Source organism: Lagenorhynchus albirostris, chromosome 2, assembly GCF_949774975.1.
Source record: "Lagenorhynchus albirostris chromosome 2, mLagAlb1.1, whole genome shotgun sequence".
NCBI lineage: Eukaryota > Metazoa > Chordata > Mammalia > Artiodactyla > Delphinidae > Lagenorhynchus > Lagenorhynchus albirostris.
Window position 1 is genome coordinate 160,402,245 of NC_083096.1, and position 27,994 is coordinate 160,430,238.

Sequence of the window (27,994 nt, forward strand, 5' to 3'; positions counted from 1 at the left end):
ATCAACCTTTTTTGCCCCAGGCTGAGGATCCACTGAACAAGTGTGTGGGAGGGCACTGAGGAAATGCCTGGAGCCGGGGTGGCCGAATGTGTCCCTTAGTCCCCTCCTCAAGGTCCAAGGAACTGGGTCATCTGGGCGGAGGCAGAGAGACGCGCTGGGCAGGAGAGATCTTCTAGTGCCCCCTCCCCCTGCCACCCTCTGAGTCCGTCCCCCTGCCCCCAGTTGGAAGAACTGGAAACGAGGGAGGTAATAGATTCTGCTGTCTCCGCAAAGACCCCGTCCCCAAAATGGGAAGGACCTAAGCTCGGTCTGAGAAACCCGCCTCGGGGACCCTCTCCAGTCCTCTCCCCAGCTCTCGCCCTGGCCCCCGCCTCAACCCTTTCAGCACTCGGGGAGCGCCAGGCGCGTGGCCCTTCCTGGAGGGGGCGTCCGGAGGCGGCCGGAACGCGACTCCCCAGGCTGGCCACTCGGCGGTCAGGACCCTGGAGAGCGCCAGGCGTTTCCCGGCGGGAGCCCCACTCCCTGAGTCCCCGGAGGGAAAATTCCTGGGAGGCCCGGGAGTGGCGGGGCTGGAGAGCCCTGGACGTGGCCCCCTACCTCCGGGATGCCCCTTCCTCGCACCCCCTGGCCCCGGCCGAGCAGCCCCCACTCACCCAGCGACGCGGAGACACCGACTGCGCAGGGAAGGCGGCGCTGCTGCAGCGCGCGGCGGCAGAGGCGGCCGGAGGGGCGGGCGGGGGGCGGGGGGCGGGACTGCGAGGGAGACGCCCCGCAGCGTTAGTCCGGTGCCCCTCCTCTGGGGGGGGTCCCCGTTCCTCCCTCTGCCCTAGAGCCCTGATAGTGCGTGGAGCAAAGGGTTAGGCTCCGCCCCCGCCCCTGCCCGGGAGAGGGAAGGGGACGCCCTCACCTCTCCGGCCCCCATCCCGAGGGAGCACCCCGCCTGGGGAGGAAGGCAGAGGTCCCCATCTCCTCAACCTCTCGACTCAGGTAGCGCGAATACGGTGGACGGTGGGGATAGTCAGTGCCCAGACACCTCTTTCCTAAGCCGGGGACAACCCCCGACAGCTCCACCCGCCTGCCTCCCCCATCCCTACCTGGGCTTGGAGCCGCAAGTCACAAGGAGGGCGGAAATCGGATCTTGGGCGCCTCGATATGTACCCTCCCTGCACCTGCGCCTCAACTCCGGATCTAACTGAGCTCTTCAGAGAGGGGGCAGCGCCCACTCCTCCAGTCCCTGAGGTCTTGGGGGGCAGACACGCCCCCTACCCCGCCTCTGCCTTAGAGAGCCCCACCCCCTTTTCCCGCCCGCCACACCGGGTCTCGTGCCCAGGACCTCTCTCAGAATGAATTCCACCTCTTAACGTGGATATAAATTGCTCTTCCCATTCCCCCCCACTCCAGTCAAGAAGCCCTCTCCCTCCCTCCCCAGCCTCCCCAGTGCCTGTACTGGGTTGCGATAAGTGAGGGCTGGGGAGCCTCTCCACCTGGGGCGTTCTGAGGTGTGTAAGCCCCCTGCCTGCAGACAGGACAGCCCCTTTCCAGAGTCGCTGAACTCTATCAAAGCTTCTCCTGCCAGGATGGGGGCTGCATCCTCCTTCCCACAGCCTCAGCAACAATCCCGACCTCTGGGCTCGAATTTTGCTCTTTCTGTATTTCCGGGGTCGGGGAGGGGGAGGTTGATCCTTATCGTCCCCACTTCACAGATGAGAAAACTGAGGTTCAGAGGGGTTAAATGATTTTTCCAATGTCTGACAGCGAGCGAGAGGGCTTGGACTTGAACCCATGTGTCCTCATCCATTCATTGCACAAACGTTTATCAAGCATTAGTTCTGTGCCCAGCACTGTTCTAGGCAGTGGGGTTACAGGAGTGGACAGTAAGGCATGAATATAATATACAAGTCAGTTCTGTAATGTATTAGATAAGTGTTTTGGGAAAAGTTGAGATCAGTGTGCAGAGGTTGGGATAGTGGCAGTGCTTAGGACCATGCCAAGGACTTTAGATTTTATTCCAGGTGAGATGGGAAGCTCTTGGGGCTTTGAGCAGACTGGAAGCTTACTCAGATATTCTGTCCTCAACTGACTTTGAGGAGTGGGGTCCAGGATGGGATCAGGGGACCCTCTCAGGAGGTGACCAGGGTGGCAGAGATGGGTCTGGCTTCTGGACCTACTTTGAAGGTGAGCTGACAGAACTTGTCATCTGACTGGACAGCTCCTCCCACTTCCTTGGCAGCAGGTAGGACCCTCATGACTCCCTAGGGCTCAGACCTCCAGGTTCTCAGACCAAGCCTCTCAGGTAGTCCAAATCTAGCCTTAGTCTCTCCTGCTAGAGGACAAGCGGGGAGTCTCAACTGGAGGAACTGGGGAGCCAGACCGTTGTGGGTGAGGGCAGCTGGACTCTCCAGAACATTAGTTCCTCTCTGTACCTTGGCTCTGGTGTTGGGACCCCCAGGGAGGCGCCAGACGTGTGTGGGTGGTTCCCAGCTGCCTCCTGCGAGAGGACCTGGGGGTGGGGAGAGACTTGCCGCTCAGGCCCCTTGAGTGACAAGCTCCCGCCCCTCTCCCCCCAGGTCTGGAAGGCCGGCTCGGCTTGGGGCTGGGAGAGGGACCTGCCCTTGGGTCCTCCTCACCCTCCTCCTCTTTCCTCTACACGCTGCCAGCAGCCTGAGAATCTTCCCAGCCAGATCTGGATCCTCCTCTCCATCCTTGTGGGGTCTCAGTTTTCCCTCGCTGGGGACTGCTCAGCCACTCTGCTTCCTCCTGCTTTCCCCCCTCCCCCGCCAGCTTCACCTCCTGTGGGCTGACTCCTTGGTTCAGCCCCAGGGGAGCCTACTTCCCCCACCCCACTGTTCTTCTTCTCTGTGCGAGTGACTCTGATGCCCTGCCCTCAGGACTCCCAGTCTGCATTTCTGTCTCCCCAATAGATGGGGCTTCTGAAGACAAGGCTATGCCTTATCCTCACCCTGGGTACCCCACATCCCTTTGACTTTCCATACCTCAGATGAGGAGGGTGGATGGCGGGGACAGGGCAGAGTTTTGGCTCTGGGAGCTCTGCTGATTACTTCCCATCAGCCACCTCTCCTCTCCTGGGGGCCTAAGAAGTACTGGGAGCCATGCTGAACCAAAGGGGAAGGCTTGGGCCTCCCCATACTGTACCCCAAGGCCATTGGCCCACGAGGTATAGCCCAGAAAAGGGGGGCAGAGGGCAGTTGTCAGGAGGCCTGGGTCCCTCACTTTGAACGACCTGGAGCAAGGCTCTTCCCCTTTGTGAGGAGAAAGGTTAGACAGGTGACCTGGGTGCTCTGACATCCCCTATCAAAAACCCTAACCAGAGCACAGACAAGACAGGCCTCACTTACTGCCTCACTGGCCCCTGGGGGAGTGTGGGGACGTGAGTTTTACATAGATGAGATCCCAGTGGCCCCGGAGCCCTGCAGATTTGGATTCTGTGAAGGCCTGTTGCAGGGGTGGAGGTGAGGCGTGCCCTTGCTGATGATACTCAGCGCCCACCGCCCCCCGCAACCCAGACTGAGGCATGTCTAGGAGGGAAAGAAATGCAGAAGCGAGTTATTGAGAGAATCAAGCGAGGGATGAGTGGAGAGGGGACTGCATAGCTCTTGAGCACCTACTGTGTGCAGAGTGCTTTGCCTATGTCACCTCCTTTGATCCAAACTAATCCTGAGGAGGCAGTAATGTGAATGCCATTTTACAGATGTGAAGACTGAGGCCCAGAGAAGTGAAGTCACCTGTCTGAGGTAATACAGCAAGAGAGTGACAGAGCCAGAATTTGAACCCAGTTCCATGTGACTCAGGAGCCCAGGCCCCTCTCTGGAACCTCTCAGTGAGGTAGGTGGACGTAGCCCCTCCCCATCCCCCTCAGAGGCACAGCCCCCAGCCTCCCTCTTAGGTCCCAAATGGTTTGGAAAATCCTGATGGGAGCAGATGGTGGGGACAGATGGAGGGAAAAGCATCTCAGGGCTGAATTACACAAACAAACATTGATAAAGTGATTAAAACCTCAAGCCACCCCTTTCCAAAGGGCCCTGCCCACCCCAGCCTGCAGCACAATGGACCCAGAGGTGGAGACCTGGGGGTCTCTGAATGCCCAGCGTCTTAGCCCAACTGATCCCAGCTTCTGCTCACCTCCCTCACTGCCGGGGACCACCCCCGGACCAGAGCCCAGGGCGGCAGAGCTGCCAGGAGCACAGCCGGGAGGGGGAGGGGGTGGGCCTGGCTGTTCCCGAGGGAGCTGGGCTGAGAGGAACAGAAAGAGGGGAGGGTGGGGAGGGTGGGTAAGTCCTGGGAGCTGGGAACGCAGACCTGAAGTCAGTGGCGGGCATGGGCGTGTTGCGGTGGGGCTGGCATCCCTCAGAGCAAGCCTCACTTTACAGATGGGGCTCAGCTCCCACTGAGCAGGGCCGAACCCTGTCCCACCACCCACCCCCATGGTGGAGGGGGGCAAGGACCTTCACTTGCAGAAGGTCTGGTCGGTTTCTCCATCTGTAAAATGGAAACTATAATATTAGCACCTCCCTGGAAGGGGCTTGTGAGGATTAAGTGAGATGGAGCCTGTAAAGTTCAGGGCCCTGGGCACTCCAGGCTGCTAATAGGGCCTCCCTGCTGTAGGAGGATCAGGAAGGCCGGGGCTGATTGGACAGTGTCCCTCTCCAGAGCAGCAGTCGGGGCTTGGAGATCCCGCCGCAAGAGCCCCTGCGGCTGCCGGGCTCTGCAGCAGGGGGATCCTCCTGGGTGAAAGCAGCTGAAGAGCACCACCTCCCTCCCGAGTAACAGCAGCTGATGACTCTGCCCAGCCCAGAATCCAGGACCCCCAGGGAGAGAGAAAGGGGCGTGTCTTTGCCGGTCCCTCACTATGGAGGAACGGACTTCGGAGGGCAATAGACCCAGGCTCGGATCTTGATGTGGCCCCTTCCCAGACTTGGGAAAGTTAGCAACAACAACCCCTCTGACCCTCTGGCTCCTTCTCTGCAAAACTTGCATTTCCAGCTGCTTTCTGGACTTGCTCCCACAAACCCACAGACACCTCAGACTCAAGCCAGTCAGTATCCAAGTCATCACCTTCCACCACAGCCTGCCCTGTGCCTGGGCCCCCCTCCATCACCAAACAGGCCCGAGATCCACCATCCAGGACCCCTCCCTTCTCCTCATCCCCACACCTGCTTCCTTTCCAAGTCAGCGTGTCTACTGGGTACATCTCTCAGGCCCGACCTCCGCTCTCCTTGCCGCCTACCCTTCCCCACGTCCTCATCGGATTGGCCCTGTGTGACGGCTCCGGCCCTTTTACAGCGCCTGCCTTCAGTTTCTCTAAATCTAATCCCCTTCCTCCCTGCTTAATAACCTTCCATGGCTCTCCACTGCCTACCAAAGTAAGTGGACATTCCAGGCTCTCCATGACAGACCCCAAACCTAGCTTCCCATCTCAGCTCTTCCCAGCCACCTTCCTTCAACAACTCCCCACCAGCCAGCAATCCTCTACCAGACTGCTGGGATCTCCTACACCAAGAGAAGAGATCCAGAGTAAAGGCTGGGGAAAGGGGGCTCCCCGACCCCCATAACGCTGCATATGGGTTTTAACCTAGTTGGGGGTGGGGTGAAGTGAAGCAGGCAGCTGGGATCACGTACCAGCCAACCCTTGTCTGCACAATAATCCCTCTGCTGGTTAAAGCAACTCCTAGCTGGAAGGGCCTCCGGCTCAGCCAGGGAGAAACAGTCACTTGCTTGAGGTCACCCTGCCAGGGCACCCTTCTGTCCCCTCCCCAAGTCATAAGTGACCCCTTCTGTGGCAGCTTTCCTGACAGATAAGCATTCAGATCTTTCTCACTCATTTCCATTGCTGGTTCGCTTCTCCTGGTCCATCTCTGACTGTCTGAAATTTGTTGCTGGGTTCACAGCAAATAGAATGGTCACTCTTGGAAGTGGAATTAAGGGCAAGAGGCTGAGTGTTCACTTGTGACTTCATAAGCAATTCTGCCTGGATGTATTACAACCTGCATGCAGGACATTTGAGACTTGAGTCAAAATCTAAAGAGTCAAGATTTCTTTTTTTAATTAATTAATTATTTTTTCAAAAAGTTTTGGCTGTGCCGCATGGCATGTGGGATCTCAGTTCCCCAGCCAGGGATCGAACCCGGGACCCCTGCTTTGGAAGTGAGGAATCCTAACCACTGGACCACCAGGGAAGTCCCAAGAGTCAAGATTTTTAAAAGATGGTTCTTCCTCCACTGGGATCTGCTTCCCAGAAGTCTTCCAGCAGCCCAGCTCTGCCCTAGGGGGTTGCCCAGGCTGAAGACTGCACCCAGCACCCGTGGCCAGTGTGACTCTCCTCCCAGCAGACCTGACCCCACCACTGGCCAGCTTTGTCCTCCTAGAGCCCCGGTTCTACTACTGGGAAAAGCTTCCCTCCCAGAGTTGCTGTGAGCAGCCCATGAGACACTGGGAGGGTCGTGCCCATGAAGGAGGCTACTCTGTGACACTCCAGGGCTCTGGGGTCTACACTCATACAGCCTTGAGGGCAGGGCCCCAGCGAGAGGAAAGGTAACATTCCAGCTCAAGGATTCCGCGGGCACCTGCGATTATCCCCGTTTTATAGAAGAGGAAACAGGCACAAGAGATCGAGTTCGCTGCCTGAGCCTGTGCGTGGGGTTAGAGCCAGATTCAAGATGGGACCCGGCTCCATGTCCTGAGCTCTTTCCAGTGGGCTGGGATGCCTTAGAGAAGTGAGAACTTCCTAGAGGATTCAGAGGGACGCAGAGTCCCAGAACCCAACCCCCAGAGGCTGAGGTTGCCACATCCCAAGGCCCTCATGCTCTGGATCTGTCTTTCTTGCTGGGAAGACTGGGTCAGCTCTCGTTTCTGGCACCTTAGGCTCTTCCCGAAGCTGGGGATTGCCTCTTTGTTTCCATAGTAACAGCGAACAGGGGGGCCTCCTGAATCAGTGCAGGGCTACCGCACAGGTACTGGCAGGTATGCATGTGCCCTGGGAATCCCTGGGATGGACAGCCTGAGGTACACGCACGCATACCCACGCACACCCTTGCACATGCATGCACATCCAGTGCATGTGTGTGCACACCCACTCCCCCTTGCACATGAAGGCACATGTACAGTGTGCCCACTAGCCGAGAAGTGGGTCAGGACATCACCCTGCCTGACACGATCCACTCTCACAGCAACCCTGGCCCACTCAGGCAGGGGGAGGGTTTTGGGGAAATGAATGACTTCCACTTTATAATAATACATCTATAGATACTTACTATGTGCCCAGTACTGCATTTTCCTTTTCACATATAACATCTCCTATACTCCCCACACCACTCTGAGAGAGGTGCCTGGTGAGGAAACAGGCTCAGAGAGGTAGAGTGATTTGCCTGAGGTCACACAGTAGCCAAGATTTGAGCCGAGGACTGTTTGGCTCCTGCCCTCCGCGACAGATCCCTGGGTGCCAGACTCAAGAGCACTCACCCCGGGACCCACAAATACAGATGGGGGTGCCTGGCAGCAGGTAGAGCCAGAGCTGAGGCCTCCCAGCTAGGATGCCAGGGTTCCTGGACTTGTGGCTCTGGGCACTGGGTTCCCTCTCTGGCCTCCAGCCATTCTTGAGACTGAGGAGTGAAGGGAAGCCCGAGGACCGCGAGGGCTTTCCTTCCACTGATTTCTCCCAGTCAGCAGAAAAGGAACTTTGAACAGCCAGAGAAAGACCCACTGGGAATCTCCTGCTGGTAAAGCCATCTGGGTTCACTTGTGAGCTCCCTGCCCTTCCTCCGGAGACAGAAATCCAGCTGCCAGGGTCCTGGCTTCTCGACCTCTCGGGCCTCTCAGGCAAAACTTGGGGAAATGAGGGGGCCTGAGGCTGGAGGCTGGGCCAACTGAATCATCCTGAATAGGAAGCTGGGAGGTGGGCTGTCTTGCAGGAGGCAGCTTTCAGCAAAAAGATGATGTGACAGTGAAAATGGGCTGCTGGGGAGGGAGTGAGCTCCCTGTCACTGGAGGCATCCCAAGTTGGTAGGCACTGGATGCTCCCCGTTTAGGAAATTCAAGATAACCAGTGACTGAGTGCTGCATCGTTCTCCTCATCACTGCCGTCATAGCAGCACTGATTAGATACCCTTTGTGTCAGGCACTTTAAGATACAACTGCCACCAGTGCTAATAAAAATAGCAGCTCCTGTGTACTCAGCCCTTTTGCGCTTGATCATCATTGACTCCTCACAGAACCCTGTGAGGCAGGCACTATCGTTAGGCCCATTTATGGATGAGGAAACTGAGGCTCAGAGAGGCACGGCAGCAAGATTCAGACTCTGCCTGGCTGCTGCGTCTGTGATCTGCTCACCTGGGAGTTGGCCTCCTGGCACCCAGGCAGAGGGACCAAAGCGGGAGGCAGGGCGGCCTCCCCAGCTAGGGCTCTTGGTCCCCCCAGTCCCGGAGCCTTTCCTGTTCTGGGCAGCACTATGGCCCAGGTGGGCGCCCTCTGCTGGCCATGCTCTGGTTCTGCAGAGCCATGTTGTTTTCAGGCTGAGGGAGACCCTGGGATGTGGGAGGTGGGTGAGCTCTTGAACCTAGACCCTCACATTAGATGGTGGTACCTGAGGTCACCCAGCCAGTCAGGGACTGAGCTAAGGTTTGAACCTAAGCGTTGTCTGATTCTCAGCCTCCCGTCCTTCCACCCCTCCCTGGTGGGGAAGGAGTTTTACTCCAGCAGCCTTCGCATCCTCCACCCCCTCCCTGCATCTGGACCCCCTAAAACAGAGCCTCTAGCCCCACTGCTCCTGAGGGATCTTAGTGACTGTGGTTTGTAGCTGAGAATCTGTCTCCAAAGGCAAATCTGGGGTCCACGATTTGAGGTAATTTGAGGCATAGAGATGCTACTGACTAGCTGTGTGACATTGGGCAAGATTCTCAACCTCTCTGAGCACTGTCAGATGGGAGTCAGTTCCTTTGTAGACTCTGAAGAACTGAAGAAATTGGAGGAGGTCTCTTTTACCCATTTAGAAGGTCTTTACTCAGACCTCTCCTCTACCTCTTCCCTCCTCCCCTCCTTTCCCCCTCCTCCTCCCTCCCCCCCTTCTTTCTCTCTTGCTCCTCTTCTCCACTCCCCACTACCTCTTCCACCACTCTGTGGTGTGGATATTATCTTTCTTTTCAAGAGGAGGCATTTGAGGCTCAGAGAGGTGGAGTAACTGGCCCAGCGACACCCAGCCAGGTGTTTTGGTTTAGAATCCAGACTTTGGTGAGCTGACCCCTCCCCTGTTCCCTCTTCACCTCCTCTCTCCTCACTCATCACATCTCATCCATCAGCTCCTCCTACAAAACTTTCCCCAAACCCTCCATCAACTTCTCTCCTTGTCCCTTGCCACTACCCAGGCCAAGACCCATCTTTTCTGGGCTGGTGACTGCAGCAGCCTCCTTGCTTCCTCACAGGTCACTCGGCCTGGTTTTCTGCAGTCTGGCTTACACACTGGAGCAGGTGAAGTGACCCTTTTAAAATGTAAATCAGATCATATCACATCTCTTTTTGAAAGTTTCCACTGCAAATGGAATAAATCTAAGCTCCATTCCACTCCCTCAGGCCCTGTGCTATTGATCCTAGTCACCGTTATTTCCTCTTTCTTCCCCATGAAGCCCCAGTCTCACTGGCTTCTTTAAGTTTCCTGACCATGCCAAGCCTGCTTCTGCTCCAGGGCCTTTGCACTTGCCGCTCCTGTGGCTGGAGCACCCTTCCTGGGATGTGTGTTGTGCCTGCCCCCCTTTCCTTCTTAGTTCAGATGTCGCCCCCTCAGACCACACTACCTAACATTTTCCCACTCAGCCATTCTCAACCATATTCCCCCATTTTTGCCAGAGCCATGTGAGTCTCCGAAGATATTGTACTGTCGTTAGCTCCCTTGTTTCTTGCCCGTCTCTCCCACTGGAACATGAGATCCATAGGGGAGGGACCTTGTCATCCTGTCCACAGCTGTGTCCCCAGGACCTAGCATAGGACCTGGCAGTTAGTAGATGCTCAATATGTGTTTGTTGAATGCAGAAAGCCCTCCGCAGCCCTGACTTCTTTTGCATGCTCAGAGCAGTCTTTCAAATCCAATCCTATTTTTCCTGCTCCCACTGTCACAGCCCAGAGCTTGTAGCAACCCCTCCCATCCCTCCCTGCCACCCTACTCTGCCTCCCTTCCTTCTCCTCCACATAGACAATATGCTCTCCCAGGCCTCAGGCCAATGATTCCTTTTTCCCTCTGTCCTTTTTGCCTCATTTGACTAATTCCCATCTGACTGTCAATACTAATTAACTCAGGTGTCACCTCCTCCCAGAAGCCTTCCCTGCTTTCCTTTTAAGTTAATACTCTCTCCTGGCCCCTGAAGATCCTTGGTCCCTCCTGGTCCATAAGGCAGTCCTCTCCTTGTATATTAAGAATATCTCTCTCCTTAAGGAGCTCCTCAAGAACTTGGACCAATCTGGTTCATCACGATGTCTTTGGCACCCAGCCCAGACTGCCTGGCACAGGCATTCAAGAAACATTGATCTGGGCTGGCCTCATCATTGCTGTGATGGGGACTTTGGGGGATTAGACCAGACCAGTGTCTCCCAGCTGTATGACCCATGGCAAACTACTTCCTCTCTTTAAGACTCAGTTTCCTCATCTGTAAAATGAGTATAACATTCCCAACTTCTTAGGGTTGTGAGGATTCAAGAGAAACTTCTCTAGTGTATGTAGTGCTCTGGCATGTGGAAAGTGTTAGGTGAGTGGTGGGTCCCTTTTCCAGTATGGACTTGGGCCTGGGCTTAGCAACTGCCTCTGGGAGCAGCCAGCCCCCTCAAGCCCTTCAGGGGAGGAAAATGTCTATCCTCTAGTGAGCCCTGGGCCCAGGACCTCTGAGGAGCCCTCAGAGCTGAAGGGAAGATATAGGCAGACTGGATCAAGCCCTGAACTTGAAGCCGCATCACTGAATTTAAGACATGGCTCCATAATTCACTGGCTGTGTTACCCAGTGTGAGTCCTCACACCTCTCTGAGCCTCAGCTTCCTGATCTGGAACAGGAGCTAATAACACTTATCAGCCAAAGACTCAAAATAACATGGACAAAAAGCCAAGTCTGGGTAGGCGCTTGATTACTGGTCCTCAAAGCAATCTCCTTCCCTTCTCCTAATTCCTCCTGTGATTTGGGGTTTGTGTATCTAGGGGACCCCCTAGACAGGGCCATGACCATTCTAGGTGGCAAAGAGGAACCTCCCCATTCTAAATGCTAACCTGCAGCCTGGGTTAGGGGCTGGGACTCTGGACAGCTCTGGACACTCAGGAGGCTCCAAATGCTGGTGACCTCACCAGGTGCCAAAGTGTAAGTGACCAGTCAGCCCCCTAGGAGGTGTCTGTGGGGTCCTCCAAATGCAGATCATCTTTGGAGGACAGAGGCCCACCCCTCACGCCCCCCACCCAGATCCCCGTTTATGCATTTAATCATTCTTCCACTGCTGTATTTCCAGAAGGTTGCACAGAGCCTGGTACATAATAGGTCTCAATAAATATATGTTGTAAGAACAAGTTTTTATGTTCAACACACTTATTGTCTACTGCTCTTAGCCCTGTGCTAAGAGATGGTGTACAGATGGTGCACACAGAGGAACTGGTCCTGACAGCTCTCTCCCAAGATCACCCAGGGGGGCTCTAAATCCTCCCAGCTCTTCCCACTCCAGAGCCAGCTTCCACTGGTTGCCAAGCTCCAGGCATCAGGACTTTTCCCAGAATCGAGGTAATGCCCAAGCACCCCATGCATCATGGGGCCTGGGAAGGCTGCACACCTGCAGCCACAACTCTCCAAATCCTCTCTGTCTTTCATGCCCCGTCCTCCAGCCACGCTTCCCCATCCCTCTAAAAGCCTCAGACACAGCCATCTCCGCCCACCCAGTGCCCTACATCTACCTGGGGTTATACCCAACGTGGCCAGCGGGTGGCGCTGAGACTCCCCTTTCCCCAGCGCTGGACTGGACTCCACACCCCACCAGGACCCTGTCTCTCCCTCATTTTCTCCCCAGCACGGACAGGAGCGGACTCTGTGACCTCTAACTGACCCCTCTTTTTCCTGCTGGCTCCTGCGATGAGGCCTGAGGAGACTCCAGTTGCTCCTGCAGGCCCCGGGTTGTCTTTTCCTGCCTGGTGGGTGAGGGGGGGGTCCCTAGGGGCCAAGCTGCAGCTGGTGGGGCGGGGCTGGGCGGGGTGAGGCTGAAAGCAGCTGCCGGGTGAGAGAAAGAAAAAGAGAGAGAAGAGAAGAAGGAGCGGGAGGGAGAGGTGCTCTGGTTCCCTGGCTCCTATCCCAAGCAGGTGGAGGTCCCAGCTGAGGCTCGCCCCAGGATAAGGTATGTGGCTGAGGAAGCAGAAGGGGCCAGAACCTAACCCGCTAGCCCCTCAGTACCCCTAGGCCTGCTCTGCTGCTCAGCAAGAACCCCTGAGCCCCCTCCCATCTCACCCCTCCCAAGGTGACCAAATAGAGACTTGGGGGGCAGTACAGGAGTCGAGGGGTGGGCATTAGGAGGCAAAGGCTCTATTGCTGTTCTGGACTCGATACGTGAATTTGCACCAAGCTCTTCCCGTCTCTGAACCTCAGTTTCTTAATCTAAAATGGAGGCAGAGGCCGGGGGCTCTTGAAGATGTTTTGTGGGATAACTTTGCAAGGTGTCCCTTTTTCAAAAAGAATTCGTTCTTTCAGGGGCTTCTGAAGACCAGAAGGCTTTTTTTTTTTTTTTTTTTTTTTTGCGGTACTCGGGCCTCTCACTGTTGCGGCCTCTCCCGTTGCGGAGCACAGGCTCCGGACGCGCAGGCTCCGGACGCGCAGGTTCAGCGGCCATGGCTCACGGGCTTAGCCGCTCCGCGGCATGTGCGATCTTCCCAGACAGGGGCACGAACCCATGTACCCTGCATCGGCAGGCGGACTCCCAACCACTGCGCCACCAGGGAAGCCCCAGAAGGCTTTTAAGACCCAAAGGGATGCGCCCCTAGTGGTGGAATTTCAGGCAGTGCAGGGAGGGGGTCATTTAGAAAGATGGGTGGTCCCTCCATGTCAGGGGCCCTGAGGCCCTGGTCTGTGCCTCTCTCCTCAACCTAGTTTCCCTGACTGGGACTCATGGTGGAGAGTGACACAGGGTGGTGGGTGGGAGCTTCCCCAGGTGTCTGGTGCTCCAGAGGTCCTCTCATTAGGGAGAGGGTGGTGGGCGCAGGGTGAGGGTATTTCTCTGCCACTCCAAGATCAGAAAAAGAGTGGATTAGGCAGCAGGGTGTGTGGCACCAAGGTAGGGACAGTGGTAGGCTTATGGATGTCCCCAGGGTAATGAGGGAGGGGTCACCCGAGCCCTTTTTGAACTGTGGCTGCTGGCCACGTCTCCAAAGTCCCCTGCACTTCAGAGTCATTAGCTCATTCACTGCTCACATCCTTCAACCAGTCCAGAAGGGTGGGGGCAGGGGGGCTGGAGCCATTCCTCCCTCACCCTGCTCTTGGGAAGAGACTGTTCCAGATTGTTCTCTGGCTGGGGAGAAGCTGGCACGGGCAAGTTTTAGGATCTCAGGGATCCCAAGGTGGGAGGCAGTCCAGTCAAGCACATGATGGGGAGTCAAATCAGCCTCTGTTCAAATCCTGGCTCTGCTGTGGGTCCTTGGGGGAGTCAAGCAACCTCTCCTAGCTGCAGTCTCCTCCTGTGGAAAATGCGGACAACAGAGCGGGCCCTTACAGGGCTGCAGTGAGAAGCAGTCGACGTGATGCAAGTAAAGCCCCCGGCGCGCGGCTGGCATCTATGAGATGCTGTTGCTCTCTTTATGGAGGGAAAAATGGATGTCAAGAAGGGCAGGACTGGCCTGGGGTCACAGAGTTAGGCCCTCCAGTGAGTCAGAGCACCCTCTTCTCAGCCCCATGGCAAACGCTGAGCACCTACTGTCTGCACCCCAGCACCTACGGAGCACTCTATAGTCACCCCCATCCCTACTAGGATTGCTCCCCTCTGCTCACTCCTGTCCCAGCCTGCAAGGCCTCGGGTCTGGGGCTGGGGAGGGGAGAGAGGTGGGGACCCCCAGGCGCGGGAGGGCAGGTCAGCTTTGGGGCGGGTGCGATGGGAGCCCAGAGGAGAGTCTCCGTGGCACTTGTCCTCCCTCTCCCTCGGGAAAGGGCAGCGGTGGCGGCCGGGTCAGGGCTGCGCGGCGGGGAGAGAGGCTGCGTGCGAGCCTGGGGCTGAGCACAGTGGGGCACGGAGAACCCCGCTCGGGCTCCGGCACAGGCGAGAGGGTGGCAGCGCGGGTCGGCGAAGCCCCGCGGGCCGGGTCATCGGGGGTGGGGGCGGCGAGGGGGCGCCCTCCGCCCCTCACCCCGCCCCCGCGCCTCTCCCCGCAGCGGGGGCGCCCCGCCCCTCGGGCGCCCGACGTGGACGCGGCCGCCGCTGCCGCCGCCGCGCGGGAGTCGCTGTCCGCGGAGCCGACATGCAGGCGGCGCGGGGCGGCACGGGGCGGCCGGGCCGGGCGGGCCGCGGGCCGGAGCGCCAGCGCGAGCGGCTGCCGCACGCCGGAGCCGCCGCCATGCACCCCGGGCCGCCCCGCGCCGCGCTCCGCCTGTGGCTGGGCTGCGTCTGCCTCGCGCTGGTGCAGGCGGGTAAGGGGGTCCGGGCGCGGGGCGCGGGCGGGCATCCTCGGGTCCCTTGCTTGCTCCCTGGGGACCCCGTCTCAGGCCCGCTCACTGCTCCCCTCGCCCCACGCCCCAGCCCCTTTCCTGCTTGCTTGACCCCCAGACCCGACCTCCAGCTCTCAAACCCCTTCCCACCACCACTGCCCTGGGATCCACGGTCTTGGGATTCCCCAGCCCCCTCATCCCATTGCCCTGACCCCAGGCCTTTCCTTCAGGAGCCCTAGCTCCTTTCTCTGGCCCAGGGAGCAGCTGAGGACACCGGTCCCCCCACCTTGGGCCTCCCTCCTTGACCCAAAGCCCTGCAGGCCAACTCTGCAGGTCGAGCGGGATGGGGTCCCACTGTGTGAGGGGGATGGGGACCGGCACCCGAGGGCACGGGGACAGGTGGGGTGGACCCGAGCCTGGAGTCTGGCCTGCCCCCTGGGGCCTGGCCTCCTCCTCACCCCGCCCCTCCTGACGCCCTGTCCCCGTCCCTTCTGGCTGCTGCCACCGTGCTCATCTCTCCTCCGACCCAGCTCTCCTTGGCTGCTCAGTGCTGTCTCCCTGCTTCTGTCCTGTGTCTGTCTCTGATACCCCACTTGTCTGTTCTCTGGTTCTGTGTCTGCTGCCCCTGTCTGTGACCCTCTGTCTCTCTCTGCCTCCACGTCTGTCTTTGTCTCCCCAGGCCCCAGACCTATGAGGTGAGGGGTGAGGCTCAGGCTTAGGTCTTCTTCCCCTTTAAGCGCCTGCCTCTTGGGGGATACAGAAGCTGTGTGAGTCTGCTGCCCCTCTCCTAGAAAGTTCTTCCTTCCCTGACCCCCACCATCCTCATCACCCTCCTCTCATCTGGTCCCCTTTGTCCTCTCCTCCCATCCAAGAGGCCCTACCCTGTTCTCTTGACTCCACTGAGGGGCCGTGCTCTGAGTGACCCCATCTTCCTCTGCCGCCTTCCCACCTGCCTCTTGGGGCTGGAGGGGTGTGGAGAAGAGGCCTTTCCCCAGGCTTCATCCTGCCTGGGTCTCCACAGTACTGGGGCTTCTTTTCTTGGTCCTCACTCCCATCCCAGGGCTCACCCAGCTAGGCTCTTCTCGACCTCTGGGTCTTTCTCCTTCCCTCAAGGTCACTCACTTGACAGTGCAGTTCTGTAGAAAGAGCACTGGACTGGGGAGCCTTCTGATTGCTTTGCACCAGACTAACCTTGAGCTCCTGCAGCCCGGCCACCTATGTCTCCCCCATGCCTGTCTCCTCACCTCTCATTCCTCCTCCTTTAGACCTGGCCCTGGCCCGGGCTCATCAATTTTAGCTTGAAACCTAGTGGGGCCAGTTGTGGCCAGCAGGGGTTCCCACCCTGTTTACAAGGAGCCTGGGGCCTCTCAGGCCTGGCTCTTCAACCACTAAGGAACTGAGACCCAGGTGCCAATCCCACTGGAAGGCCTGGGTTTCTTCCTTCCCACCTCATGGCCCTTCCCAGGTTATCTTGTCATACTGATGAGACCATGGGCCTGGGCCTCACGACAGGGGGTGCTCAGGCTCAGGTGCCTCCCCACCCCCAGATAGCCCCTCGGCCCCAGTGAATGTCACCGTCAGGCACCTCAAGGCCAACTCTGCAGTGGTGAGCTGGGACGTCCTGGAGGATGAGGTCGTCATTGGATTTGCCATCTCTCAGCAGGTAACCCTTGAGGGTCCCTGGGAGGGAAGAACACATCAAGATAGAAGTGGTGGACGGGGGAGGAAGGGGTGCCGAAAGAGAAAGGAAAAAGGAACGAGGAGCAAGAGAGATGGCCAGAAAGCTGCACACGTGGCTGGGAAGGGAGGCCCCAGAAGGGAATCCTTTGGTTGGAATCTGGGAATTAAGGGCATGATTTTGATCTTAAACAGATCTGAGTTTAGGACCTTGCTCCAGTTCTTGCTAGTTGTATGGCCTTGGGCAATTTCCCTAACTTCTGTGAACCTGTCTCCTTACCTGTAAAATGAAGATATCAATACCTACCTGCAGAGGTGATGGGATGCTTGAGTCAGATTGTGGATGTCCGGGGTTTAACATGGTAGCCAGGTGAGGCCTTATCACCGCCGGAGAGGTGGACAGACGTGGGGTAGGGGCCTGGGCACTGAAACCTGGGGCCCGGCTTTTGCTCCACAGAAGAAGGACGTGCGGATGCTGCGCTTCATCCAGGAGGTGAACACCACCACCCGCTCGTGCGCGCTCTGGGACCTGGAGGAGGACACCGAGTACATCGTGCACGTGCAGGCCATCTCCATTCAGGGCCAGAGTCCGGCGAGCGAGCCCGTGCTCTTTAAGACGCCACGGGAGGCTGAGAAGATGGCCTCGAAGAACAAAGGCAGGCCCGGGCCACCGTTAGCAAGGGAGGGGGTGCGGGGAGGGGCGGTCAGGGCTAGCGCGGCGGGCGGCTGGAGGAGAGCGTGAGCCCCCCATCCTCCCCCAGCCCCTGCTGCCTAGCCAAGCAGCCCCTGAGAGAGGGAGGCCCACTCTGGTCCCCCAAGCTATGGGATACAAACTTTCAGCTCTGGATTAAGTCTAGTCGGTGCCACCCAAGTAGCCATCAGCATGTTCTAGAATCTCTTTTTGTTAGGTGTGTGGGCACCTATAGAAATAAGCCCTTAATATTTTGCACTTGGCCCTAGAAATGTGGCTGGCAGGGGCCCAGGGAGTCCTGGAGCTATAGTGTCTCTCTCCACACAGATGAGGTGACCATGAAGGAGATGGGGAGGAACCAACAGCTGCGGACGGGCGAGGTGCTGATCATCGTCGTGGTCCTGTTCATGTGGGCCGGTGAGTCTGGCCCCAAGCCCTTCTTCACTTCACCTCGGGGAAGTGGAGGACCCTCACCAGACCCTTTACTCACAGAAACGAAGGGTGAGGGGCTTGGAGGCAGTGAGAGGACTTAGGAGCCTAAGTTCTGCTCTGGGGGCCAGATCGGATCCCTTCTCTAACTGACCTCTCACCAAAAAAATAGCAGTTCAGTAGCTGCCTCGTAGGATTATATGAGTGAGTGCCCTCCCTAATGAATGGCCAAAGCCCCTGGCCTTCCAGCCCTGGCTGCAGCAGCCTCTCCGTATTCTTCCGGGTTGCTGTGCCTCCAGGTGCTTCAGGCCTGGGCAGCTCAGGCTTGGGACACCCTCTTAACCCACTCATCCTTCTTGACACAACTCGGAGACCGCCTGCGTGAAACCTCCCCAACCCATCCATTAGAATGTTCTCCTGCCTCGATGCTCCCGCGGCACCCTGTGTGCTCCTCTCTAAATTTAGCCCTTCTTAGCTAAGTTAGTTGGGTTCCTGTCTTTCTCTTTTCCCACTTGTCTGTGAGCTCCCTGGGGATAAAGACCATCACCTTTGTACTCAACTCAACCAGAATTTACTGAACAGCCACTCCATTCCAGAGAGTAGTGCTACAGTCGTGACTAAGAAGAGCCATGTGCTTGTAAGAAGTCTGGGAGACGCCAGGCCCGTACTTAACAATAATTCAACGTGATGGGTGCTCTAATAGCACCATGTATGGGAGCAGAGGATGGGGAATGAATTAATTCTGGGGCTAGGAGTAGAAATCAAGGAAAACACAGAGAGGAGGTAAATGGGGATTGAGCTTTGAAGGATGAGTAGGAGTTCACCAGGCAGCCAAAAAAGGAAGGGTATTCTGGGCATGGTGTGTTCAAGAAGGAAGTTAAGCTCAGTCTGACTCTGCAGCTGCGACCCAAGAGAGAAGATAGAAAGTGAGGGGTAAAGGATGTTGAGGCTGTCAAGTGGACTGGAGTCCTTCTTGAGGGAATTAAACACCATGTCGAAGTTATATGAGCATCGTGGTTGAGAGGACAGCCTCTGTTTTAGAAGCATATGGAAAAATAGGTTCCGTAGACACAAAGAAAAGCAGACACTTGAAAAAAAAAAGCTGGAAAAACAAAGGATTGTACAAAAGGGGAGGTTTGCTTATGGTGCATTATTAGTCTTGGCACAGACAGTATTCACATCATTGTAACAATATAGAATAGTGAATTAACTCGAAATTGTGAGGTAATTCTGCTAGGATGATGAGGAAGGTAGTAGAGGGAGTGGTTAGGCTCTATATGCCATGGTGGGACGTCAACAGATAATCTCTAAAACAGATCAGGTAATAGCACTATAGAGTTTCCTGTTGCCTAGTGGTTAGGATTCTGGGCTTTCACTGCTGTGGCCCGGGTTCAATCCCTGGTCGGGGAACTAAGATCCTGCGAGCCGTGTGGCGCAGACAGAAAAGAAATAGCACTATAAATCAAGTATAGAGGTAAAAATGGGGAAAACACCTACGAGAGTTGGAGGTGGTTGCCTTAATACTATAGGACTTGCAAAAGATATTAGTTTGATAGCGATAAACATTTAGGAGAGTGCAGGCCCTGGAGTGCACACCCCCATTCCACCGTGTGACCTTGAGTGAGTTATCTAAGCTCTTCATCACTGCCCTCCCTCGTAACCTGGGGATGGTAATAACCAGTGCTCTCAGAGAGCTATGAGGGCTCAGTGAGATGGAATGTCAGGGCCCAGCACAGGGCCTGGCACATGCTAGACAAATGCTATTGTTTCTCTTTGCCCTAAAGGAAAGGGGAGCCCTCTGAGGTTTAAAAGAAGGAAAGGGAGGAGACACGATCAGAAGCATGTTGTAAGAAGATCAGCCCAGCAGCAGTGAAGGGGCTGGTGGGGAAGGGGACAGGTGGACACAGAAGCCAGAGGCCAGAGGCAGCCTGTTGCAGTAGTACTGGGCTCCAGATGGTGAGAGGCCATCTGGAGCCCGGTACCCACAGGAGCTCAGCCTGGTCTAGTGGGCATGAAGTGGAGGGGCAAGGACTGGGGCTCTGGCCTCTGACTGCTCTCCTTTGTCCCCTGCAGGCGTCATCGCCCTCTTCTGCCGCCAGTATGACATTATCAAGGACAATGAACCCAATAACAACAAGGAAAAAACCAAGAGCGCATCAGAAACCAGCACACCAGAGCACCAAAGTGGGGGCCTTCTCCGCAGCAAGGTGAGGGCAAAACCTGGGCCTGGATGGGGGCCCCGTGGCTGGCACCCTGGTAGTCCCTGGGCTGCAGAAGGGGTCAGCTTGGGGACTACCAATGGGGCCTGGCATGGCTGCAGCTGGACAGAGCCAAGCTTGGCCGCTGCCCGTGTGACACAGGGGACACTGCAAATTGATTTTGGATCCTCTCCTTTTGCAGGGTGCCAGGAGCCAGTAGGGGTTTAAAAAGAGGGCAGTGAGTAGGGAGGGCAGAGCTCCCAGTAGGTGCGGGACAGCAAGAGTAGGGGTTCTGGGCTCATTCATGCTCCTGCTGTGCTGTATGACCTTGGGCATGTACTTCACCTCTTTGTACCTTCATTTCCTCTTCTGTAAAACAGATATGAAAACCTTTTCAGTGCTTGCTTTGAGCAGCTCAGAAGAGAGACATAGAGAACGGAAGAGAATCTCATGGTTCTGACGATGATTATCCAACAAACAAACATCTGGCTCTCTCTACATTTCCTCCTTCCTCCATCTCCTTACACCCTCTGGCTTACTGTCCTCTCTCTTGGCTTCTCTCTGGCGCTCTCCTGAAGCCTCTTATTAATCCACCATCTCCAGAAGCACCTCAGTAATGTCAGTGGCTGAGGCTACGCTCAGAGGCAGATCTGCAGGATGTGAGAGAACCAGCCAGCGGGATGCTCGGCTAGGGCCCCGGACCCAGTCCTGGCCACTCAGCTGAGTGAAGCCGAAGGCTGGGTTTGAGAGGCAGAGAGATAAGACATCCAGGCAGGGCTCCTCCTTTCCTTCCACCTGAGAACAAGAGCCTGGCTTTTAGGCTGCAGCCCTGCTGCTCCCTTCCTTCTGGTGTCTTCTCCCTGTTTCCATCCTTGCAAGAAGTCTGTTCAATTTAGCCCTGGCCGCTTCTCTCATTTTTTTTTCCTCCCAGTTTCCAAACAAGCCCTCGGTGAACATCATCGAAGCATGACTGCCTGTCTGCAGGGAGAAGGATTTCATTTTTCTTCTCTGCTGGTCCCCAGGTCCATGGGCACAGGGAGAAAGAGGACTACCATGGGGGGAGGCACAGCTAGCTGCACAGTTCTCCCTCTGCCCCCCCATCCTAGTCTGGTGAAGAAGGCTGAACTGCAAACCCCAATTCTGCAAAAAATAAGCCACAAAACTAAAAGGCCTGGCCCTGTCCTGGAAAAGGCAAAGCTGCGTGAGACACAGCCGTCTTTCTGCCTCCTCGCCTCTCCTGGACTGGCTTCCTCTTTGAGAAAATGCACAAAGCTCCTGGGAGATGACAAGCACCTAGACTGACAGAAGCTGTGTCTTTCAGGGAAGCTGTGGGGCTGCCTGCCGGGCAGGGGCCTGGCGGCCATCAAGCCTTTGCTGGATCCAGCCATCAGGGACTTGTTTGTGGCGCGATGCACAACTTTGCGAGTGTGTAAGATGTTATCTGTTCTGTCTCTTTTGGAAAACACAACCGAAGGGCTTCACTCCAGAGGGCAGAGGGATTCCCCGAGCTGGTTGCCTGTGTCCTTTGTCTTCTTTGGCCCTTATTTTGACTGTAAGATCATCAGTCTGGGGTCTGAAGGAGACAAAGTGGGAAAGAGACCTGGAAGGTACTGGCCCCATTTCTTTAGGAAAAGTCTCTTGGAGTTGCAACAGTGCTGGCTTGCACAACTGAAAAGGTACATCCACCTGGGACCACCTGGGGGCTGCTAAATCACCCCCTCTGGGGTGGACGCTGCTGGAAGGCGGGCCCGAGCCATTCACCATGGACAGTCAGAGCAGTCCTGACCTCTGGGGTCTCCATATCTTGCCATCTCATCCAGGGTTCGTGAAAGCTACCCAGGGTCCTCATGTCCTTCCCTAGAGCCTGAGTGGTGTGAGGTGACAGGTCTCTCCCTCCACTGCCTCTTTCTGGTTTAAAAAACAAATGGTGCTTGCTAAGGAAGGCAGATCCTTCCCTAGGACTGACAAGTTGCGGCTGCTGAATGCCTGCATAGGAAGAGACGGACCTCTGCGTCTTCCATTCGTGGCTAAGGACGACAGTGTGGGCGACTGCGCTTGGCACAAGCCTGGCACGCAGTCGGCGCCCAGTGAGTACCTGCTGAACTGAATGAGAAGCGCGGTGACCCCCAAGCCAGAGAGCTGAAAGCCATTCCCCAGTGACCGCCCCTGCTTTGCGGTCTACAAGAGCTCTCGGGGCTGGGGCAGCTGCCACTCTGCTTTGCCCGAGTGTGGAGCACAGAGAGGGAGGAGAGACAGGGTGAAAGGCAGATGTCAGCAACACTAAGGGCTTCCTCATGGGAGGGCATGAGGCTCCACTCATTGTCTTGTGACTTCCATCCCTGCTGAATGGGGCTGCAAGGCCAAGGCTCCTTAGGGGAGAGGTCCTTACCTCTGATCCAGTTAGAGCAATAACCACTTTTTAAATGTAAAATAAAAAGACATATGAAAAGGCACATCCTCGTCTTCTGGTAAATGCCCAAGTGTTGCCCTCTTTTTCTGGCAGTTGGCAGCAAATCAGGACGTGTGGAGGAGGGAGTCAGTTCTCTCCATTTTGGCCTGCAGCTTCTTAGGGACAAGCCTGCCAGCCAAGCTGGAGTTGGAAGGGAAATCTCTAACAGATGGGGGTGCACGTGTAAGAGGAGAAAATAGTTGCTCTATCATCCCATTACTGAGCCCCCCCCCCCAAAACCGAGCTTGGGCTGCCTCACCGCATAGGTATGCAGGCTGGAGCTCAGTTTTTAAAACAAAGGGTTTTCCCCTCTGGATAGGGTTGGTGCTTTTCCTGGCCAAAGGGAATGCAGTCCTGCTTCTCCCAGCATGAAGGGGAAGTAAAGCGGGACTGCAGAAGCTGCCTGCTGCAGCTCAGGATTCACAGCATGCTGTTCGGGGATGTTAAAGGAACATCACTCTGATCCCGCAGCAGGCTGAAAGGTAGAGGAATGATGCCATTAGCCAATGGGCAAACCAGTAAATGGGGCACCTTGAACATTTCTGTCCAGAGCCGGGAGGAGCTTAGGAAATGTCAGGTGAGTGGGGCTTAGGGTAGGCTGTTCTGGAAGGTTCTGAGAGCAGAGGGGAGCAGGTCTTACAGGCTGGGTGGGAGAGTGGGTAATCGATTAGCACGCAGAACTGCCAGCCAAACCTCAGAGAGGTACTTCCCAGGTCCTCTGTGCCTGTTTAGTGCCAGATGATGGAGAAACTCCAAGTCAGCATCAGGTATAAACAGCTGTCAGTGGGGTCCAGGGAGTGCCGCTAATGGGAGTTTGCTGTCTTTACCTTATCTGTGCCTGTAGCACATCATCTTAGGGAATGAGGGGAGTGGAGTGAACAACACGCCTCACTAAACACCATTCCCTTTAATCACCTCCCTAAACCCCCAAGTTCTACAACTGAACTCTTCCCGAATCAACTAGTGACACAGTGGAAGCCTACGGCTGTGACTTGGGCTGTGGTCCTTTCTTCACCCCTCACTTAGATCTGCAGATTCCCCACAGCTTGGGAAGGGCTCAGGCAAGTTGTCTGAGACTGAGAGACCTGCCCTGCAAGACCACAGCAGGTCTGTGGGAGGAACGGTGGACTGAGGCAGGAGACCCTCAGGCCAGTTACTTCTCTGATGGGGCCCTGGGCTCCTTATCTGTCAAAAGCCAAGGGGTAAGAACAGAGGATTCCCAGACCCCACCCACCACCTAGAGTAGGAGCCAAAGGGTTTCCTTATGGGACAGGAGACAGACCCCGGGGTCTACGGAAAGGAAGGAGGACTGGTGTTTCTATGAGGCACGAGTCTTTCCTCTCTCCACTCGTCCCCTCAACCCCAGCTTTTCAGCGTAGGCCTCCTTTCGAACCCACTTGTATGATCTCTAGTTCAACCCTTTACAGAAATATTTAACATCTCACCACCCCAGTCACGTAATGTTTCAGACTTCTACTTTCTCACCCTCTATAAACCTATTTGACAGATTTTGGATTTTGCTTTTAAAAAGTAGCCTCCAAGAACAAAATGCTTTTGTAAATGGGACACCCCACCCCCCAAGCTCCATCGGTACAATACTCCCAAACCCTCAAATGTTATTTGAAGCCGAATTGAAGGAGATCTTTGTATACAAATAATTCCTTAGTGATACAGCATTTCAGGACTAGATGGCTTTAAAGGTTGTCCAAAAGATTACATTCCACCGCTTCCCAATGGGTGCTGGGAGGGTCAGATTTTTCTGTCTGTGGCATGTTCCAGTTGTCATAGGGGGAAGACAGGTGGGGAGGAGTGACAGGGCAGGAGCTTTTAATTAAGGAATTCCACCGTTGGCCAGTTGATACTTCCTGTGACAAGTGGACATTTTTTTCCTGACAGGTGCTCTGGCCTACAAAACAAGCATACCCTAGAATCAGCTTAGGAATAATTGTTTTCTCTTAGAAAAGCAGGAAACTCTGCTTTCTAGTTTTAGGTGGTTGGGACTTTTTCTTCCCGTAAAAGTTCACAACAGGCTGTTTAGAGAATGAGCTTTTAGAGAAGGTCCATTTCTCCTCCTCCTCACTTCTCCACAACATAAAACGAACTGAGGGTAAAGGACGCCACCAGCTCAGAGAATCCAGCCTAGTCTCTGAAACCTTTGAGGCCTACAATAACACATTGCTAAAAAGGAAATAAGCAATTACTGGACAAAGGAACACCTACACCTGAGAGGACAAAATGGATATGTGTATGTATAGGTCAAGGGACCCTCAGATTCAGACAAGAATATTAAACAGCTGAGTATTTAGAAAATTTATATTGAGGCTTTCACCTGGACTGTAGGCTACATGTTAAAAACTTACAGGACAGGGCTTCCCTGGTGGCGCAGTGGTTGAGAGTCCGCCTGCCGATGCAGGGGACACGGGATCGTGCCCTGGTCTGGGAGGGTCCCACATGCCGCGGAGCCGCTGGGCCCGTGAGCCATGGCCGCTGAGCCTGCGCGTCCGGAGCCTGTGCCCCGCAAAGGGAGAGGCCACAAAAGTGAGAGGCCCGCGTACCGCAAAAAAACCCCACAAAACTTACAGGACAGCAGGACAGAGAAGCCTATCCAAGTATGTTGCTACTTAATGTCTCAGCACAAGCTGAGACTGTAAAGCATTGGCTAATACAGGTGACAAGCTCTTACTGCCTTCCTTTTCATCTTTGCTCCTGGGGTGAGTCTAAGAAGCTTTGGTTCACAAAAGTGATCTAACGCTGTCTCCCACATCTACCCACACTTATCCAACCTTCACCCCAGGTTCTAGGAACAATTTCTGGAGAAGTTGGGTTAAGAACAACTATCAATTCTGGTTTCTCACATCCCTTTCAAAGGGAGAATGCCCCAGGTAGCTCAGTTTCTTCCTTATCAGTGCTGGCTCTGGAGAGGCAGAGAGACACAGGGGTCAGCCATCAGCCACAGGAAGGAATGCGAGGCAGTGTCTGTGTGATGGGGCTGAGCCATTTTCCCCCTCTGCAAAAACAGCAGCACAGTGATATTTAAGGCTCTCCCTATGTCACGCTCCTGATGTGCACTATATGTAGCTGCTAATCCCAATCAATTTCAACATTTCTTAACTGCTGGAACGCCTTTCTTAACACTGTAATTTACCCTCAAAAGAACAGGGAGCACACACCCTCGCCTCCCCGGTACCACATTCTACTAACTGCCGCCCCTCCCACACCCCACTAACCTACCTGCACAAAGAAGGAAGAAGCCCTCCTTCAGAGCCCGCAATAGACGGCCACGGTACATAAGCCACCGACAAGAACTTTTATTTCTTTGCAATGACATTAAATACAACTGCTACAAGGAGAAATATATGATAAAGAGGAGGCACCAAACTTCACTTTCATAATTGATCCTGACAACAACCAAAGTAAACTGGGGCCTGCATTAGATGCAAAACTAAGGTTATTTCAGGCTCTTTATATACAAGTAAACTATGTAAACAGCACATTCCTACTCTGCATTGTCAAGACCCCCGTGGCGAGAATGTCATCACAGATAAAGAAAGCTAGGTAGGCAGTTAAATGCACACAACGCTTATGTAAATAAAACACGGCAAGAATTCTACATGAAAATTAGACTTAGAGGCCAACACTAAATGTGAGATATGTAGCTTTTAAAAACAGATTAAAACTCCAGATTCTACCCACTACCGTCTTTAAGGCGAACATGCCTGATAATGAGTTTTCTTTGGCTTTGTTTTTCTTCTTAAAGAATACCATGTTAACCGCTAGGGAACAGTTCTCTCCTCCCCCAGTCCAACAGATTTAATTAAGCTGCTAAACCTTGAAAAACAGAATTATCTGAGCAAAGAGGAAATGTGATTGTCACATTTTCTCGTTAACCCATCACTCATTTGATTTGGCAAAGGCGATGCTCCCATTACACATCAGTCTTAAACCCTCCTGTACCAGGGAGGCAGGAACATGAGTCTTAGACTTTTGCCTAAGCAAAAGGCTGTCCCTTTACTCCTTGGCTATCTGTGGGGAACAAGACAGCTGCAATGCTAATTATTCCAGCAACAATTAATTCTAACTATGCTATAGTTCCAAAGGTGGATGTTTGTCCCACTCCATCATACTGATTTACGGAAACCTGGAGAAGTGACTGATATAGGAAATGCCAACTGAAATAACAGATTTTGACTCTTGCCTTTGAACAGAACTTCTCCTTTGCATTTTGGTCCCAGACTCTAAACCAGATGTCGAAGGAAAAGAGAATCCTTGACTGGATAGAAATAGTTAACACTTAGGGATATCCATCTAAGTTTACTGGTAACTATGACCAAGTTTCTCCCAAATCAGTTTCTAAAGCAGGGTAGGATGTTTAAGATGGGTTACTTGCATACAAAGATGGGGCTGATGGAACAACAAAACCAGACAGAGGCAATGAGCCCAGTATCACAGGCTGTGTGCTATAGCAACTAGGTACAACCGTCACACAGAGTGAACAACAGCACAAATGCCAGACTGCAAAATCTCCCAATAGATGTCTAGAGCTGTCTGTAAAGAGAATAACAAACTACTAAGACATCCATTAAGATAGCTGCATATAGCATTACCCTTAAGATCGGTAATGCTTTGTGCACAGGCTTAATCAAAACTATTTTAGATTCACTTTAGTAGTTTTGTAAAACTGTACATCAGAGGTTTGACCAAGTAAGGAGATCCTGGATCAAAAGGCACCTCTTATTAACTAATAATGGAGACAAAAGACAGCTTCTCCAAAGTCTCTCCCACAGGATGGAAGCTCACTAACACGTCAACTCATACTTGAACTGGAGTTCAGCAGATGAAACTGAAGACCAACTGACACCTCTCAATAGCACTGCTTTCTGGCCTGTCCTAGAGTCAAGACTCTGGGTGGGTGGCTCTTCAATAAAAAGCACAGTAAGGCTGTTCTTAAGAGGCATATCTATGTCTAACAGGATACAGGAATATGCCAGTAGAGCCCTAAGTTCACTGGGGAAAAAAGAAGGAATATCCTTGAAGAAAGGCAGAGAAGGCAGACAGTCACAAGATCACAAATCAACAGGGGCTGTTAGTCACCAGTCTTCTGTTAGAGTTAAGATGTACAAGATTTGTAAACACTATTGTGCAAAATAAATTTAATGAAGAATGAAAAAAAAAAGCCAAAAAATAAAGGCAGCTAGTAGGTACAAAAAGAAGAAAAGATTTATACTTCTAATTTGTCCTTTCAACTACTTCAGATGTCCTGGATTACCAACTTTAAAATACTGACAGGTATTCGGAGATTCAAATAAAAAAGGTAAGAGGCGTTGTTAAAAGTGACTTGTATCCATTTATAAGTCATCAGCAATAATTAACACTGGCTTGCAGCCTGATAAAGAATCTCTTCCTCATAGGAGATTAAAAGATGATTTCTTTTGGGCACCAGAAGTAGACTTCACCTCTGCATAGAGGTGGGTGTTTTGCTTGATCCTGGGTGTTTTGACTTAATGCCGGCTTTCAGGTGGCAGCCACCTTCAATTTAAATTAAAAAATTAAAACTATTATCAACTCAACACTGCTTAAATGCATACACACACATAAACAGGAAGGACCTTATACAAAAAATTTCAAGTCAGCAATGAGCATTTCCAAAAGGTGACGAGTTCTTTAAATTAAAATGTTGTGAAAAATAAATTTCAAAATCTACAAAGCACAAAACAGCAGAAGATGAGACGCTGCTCTGGACAGGACCCTGGATAGGGACCTTCACTGCTGATGGGAGGAGACAAATGGACTGTACGGGAAATCTGGTAGACGCTGGAACCGATGGTGGCTTCGCATGTTCTGGTCAACCCACTGAGTCAGACTGTATCTTTGCAGAGACTTCTGTCGGAACCGGGCATAGTTT

At 54.2% G+C, this 27,994-nt stretch overlaps 2 protein-coding genes across 5 annotated transcripts in view; one reads left to right on the forward strand and one right to left on the reverse strand.

Annotated features, from left to right (window-relative positions):
* The first annotated feature begins 14,557 nt into the window (after nt 1-14,557).
* FNDC5 (fibronectin type III domain containing 5) lies at nt 14,558-19,871 on the forward strand. The gene is made up of 5 exons (XM_060142718.1): nt 14,558-14,630; nt 16,196-16,311; nt 16,783-16,981; nt 17,344-17,433; nt 19,519-19,871. The coding sequence occupies exons 1-5, from the start codon at nt 14,558-14,560 to the stop codon at nt 19,869-19,871; spliced, it is 831 nt and encodes a 276-aa protein (XP_059998701.1).
* A 5,514-nt stretch (nt 19,872-25,385) lies between these two features.
* Nucleotides 25,386-27,994, reverse strand: part of S100PBP (S100P binding protein) — a 31,745-nt gene continuing 29,136 nt past the window's right edge. For all 4 annotated transcript variants that reach the window (XM_060140658.1, XM_060140659.1, XM_060140656.1 and 1 more), the window contains one exon: nt 25,386-27,994. In XM_060140658.1, the coding sequence (XP_059996641.1) occupies nt 27,853-27,994 (142 nt within the window). In that variant the 3' untranslated portion in view covers nt 25,386-27,852.

What these genes read in the sequence shown, in the direction of transcription:
- FNDC5 (XM_060142718.1), top strand. Translation starts at nt 14,558, where the DNA reads ATGCACCCCGGGCCGCCCCGCGCCGCGCTCCGCCTGTGGCTGGGCTGC. An exon ending in CCTCGCGCTGGTGCAGGCGG is followed by an intron (nt 14,631 to 16,195) that starts GTAAGGGGGTCC and finishes CCCCACCCCCAG; the next exon opens with ATAGCCCCTCGGCCCCAGTG. An exon ending in GATTTGCCATCTCTCAGCAG is followed by an intron (nt 16,312 to 16,782) that starts GTAACCCTTGAG and finishes TTTGCTCCACAG; the next exon opens with AAGAAGGACGTGCGGATGCT.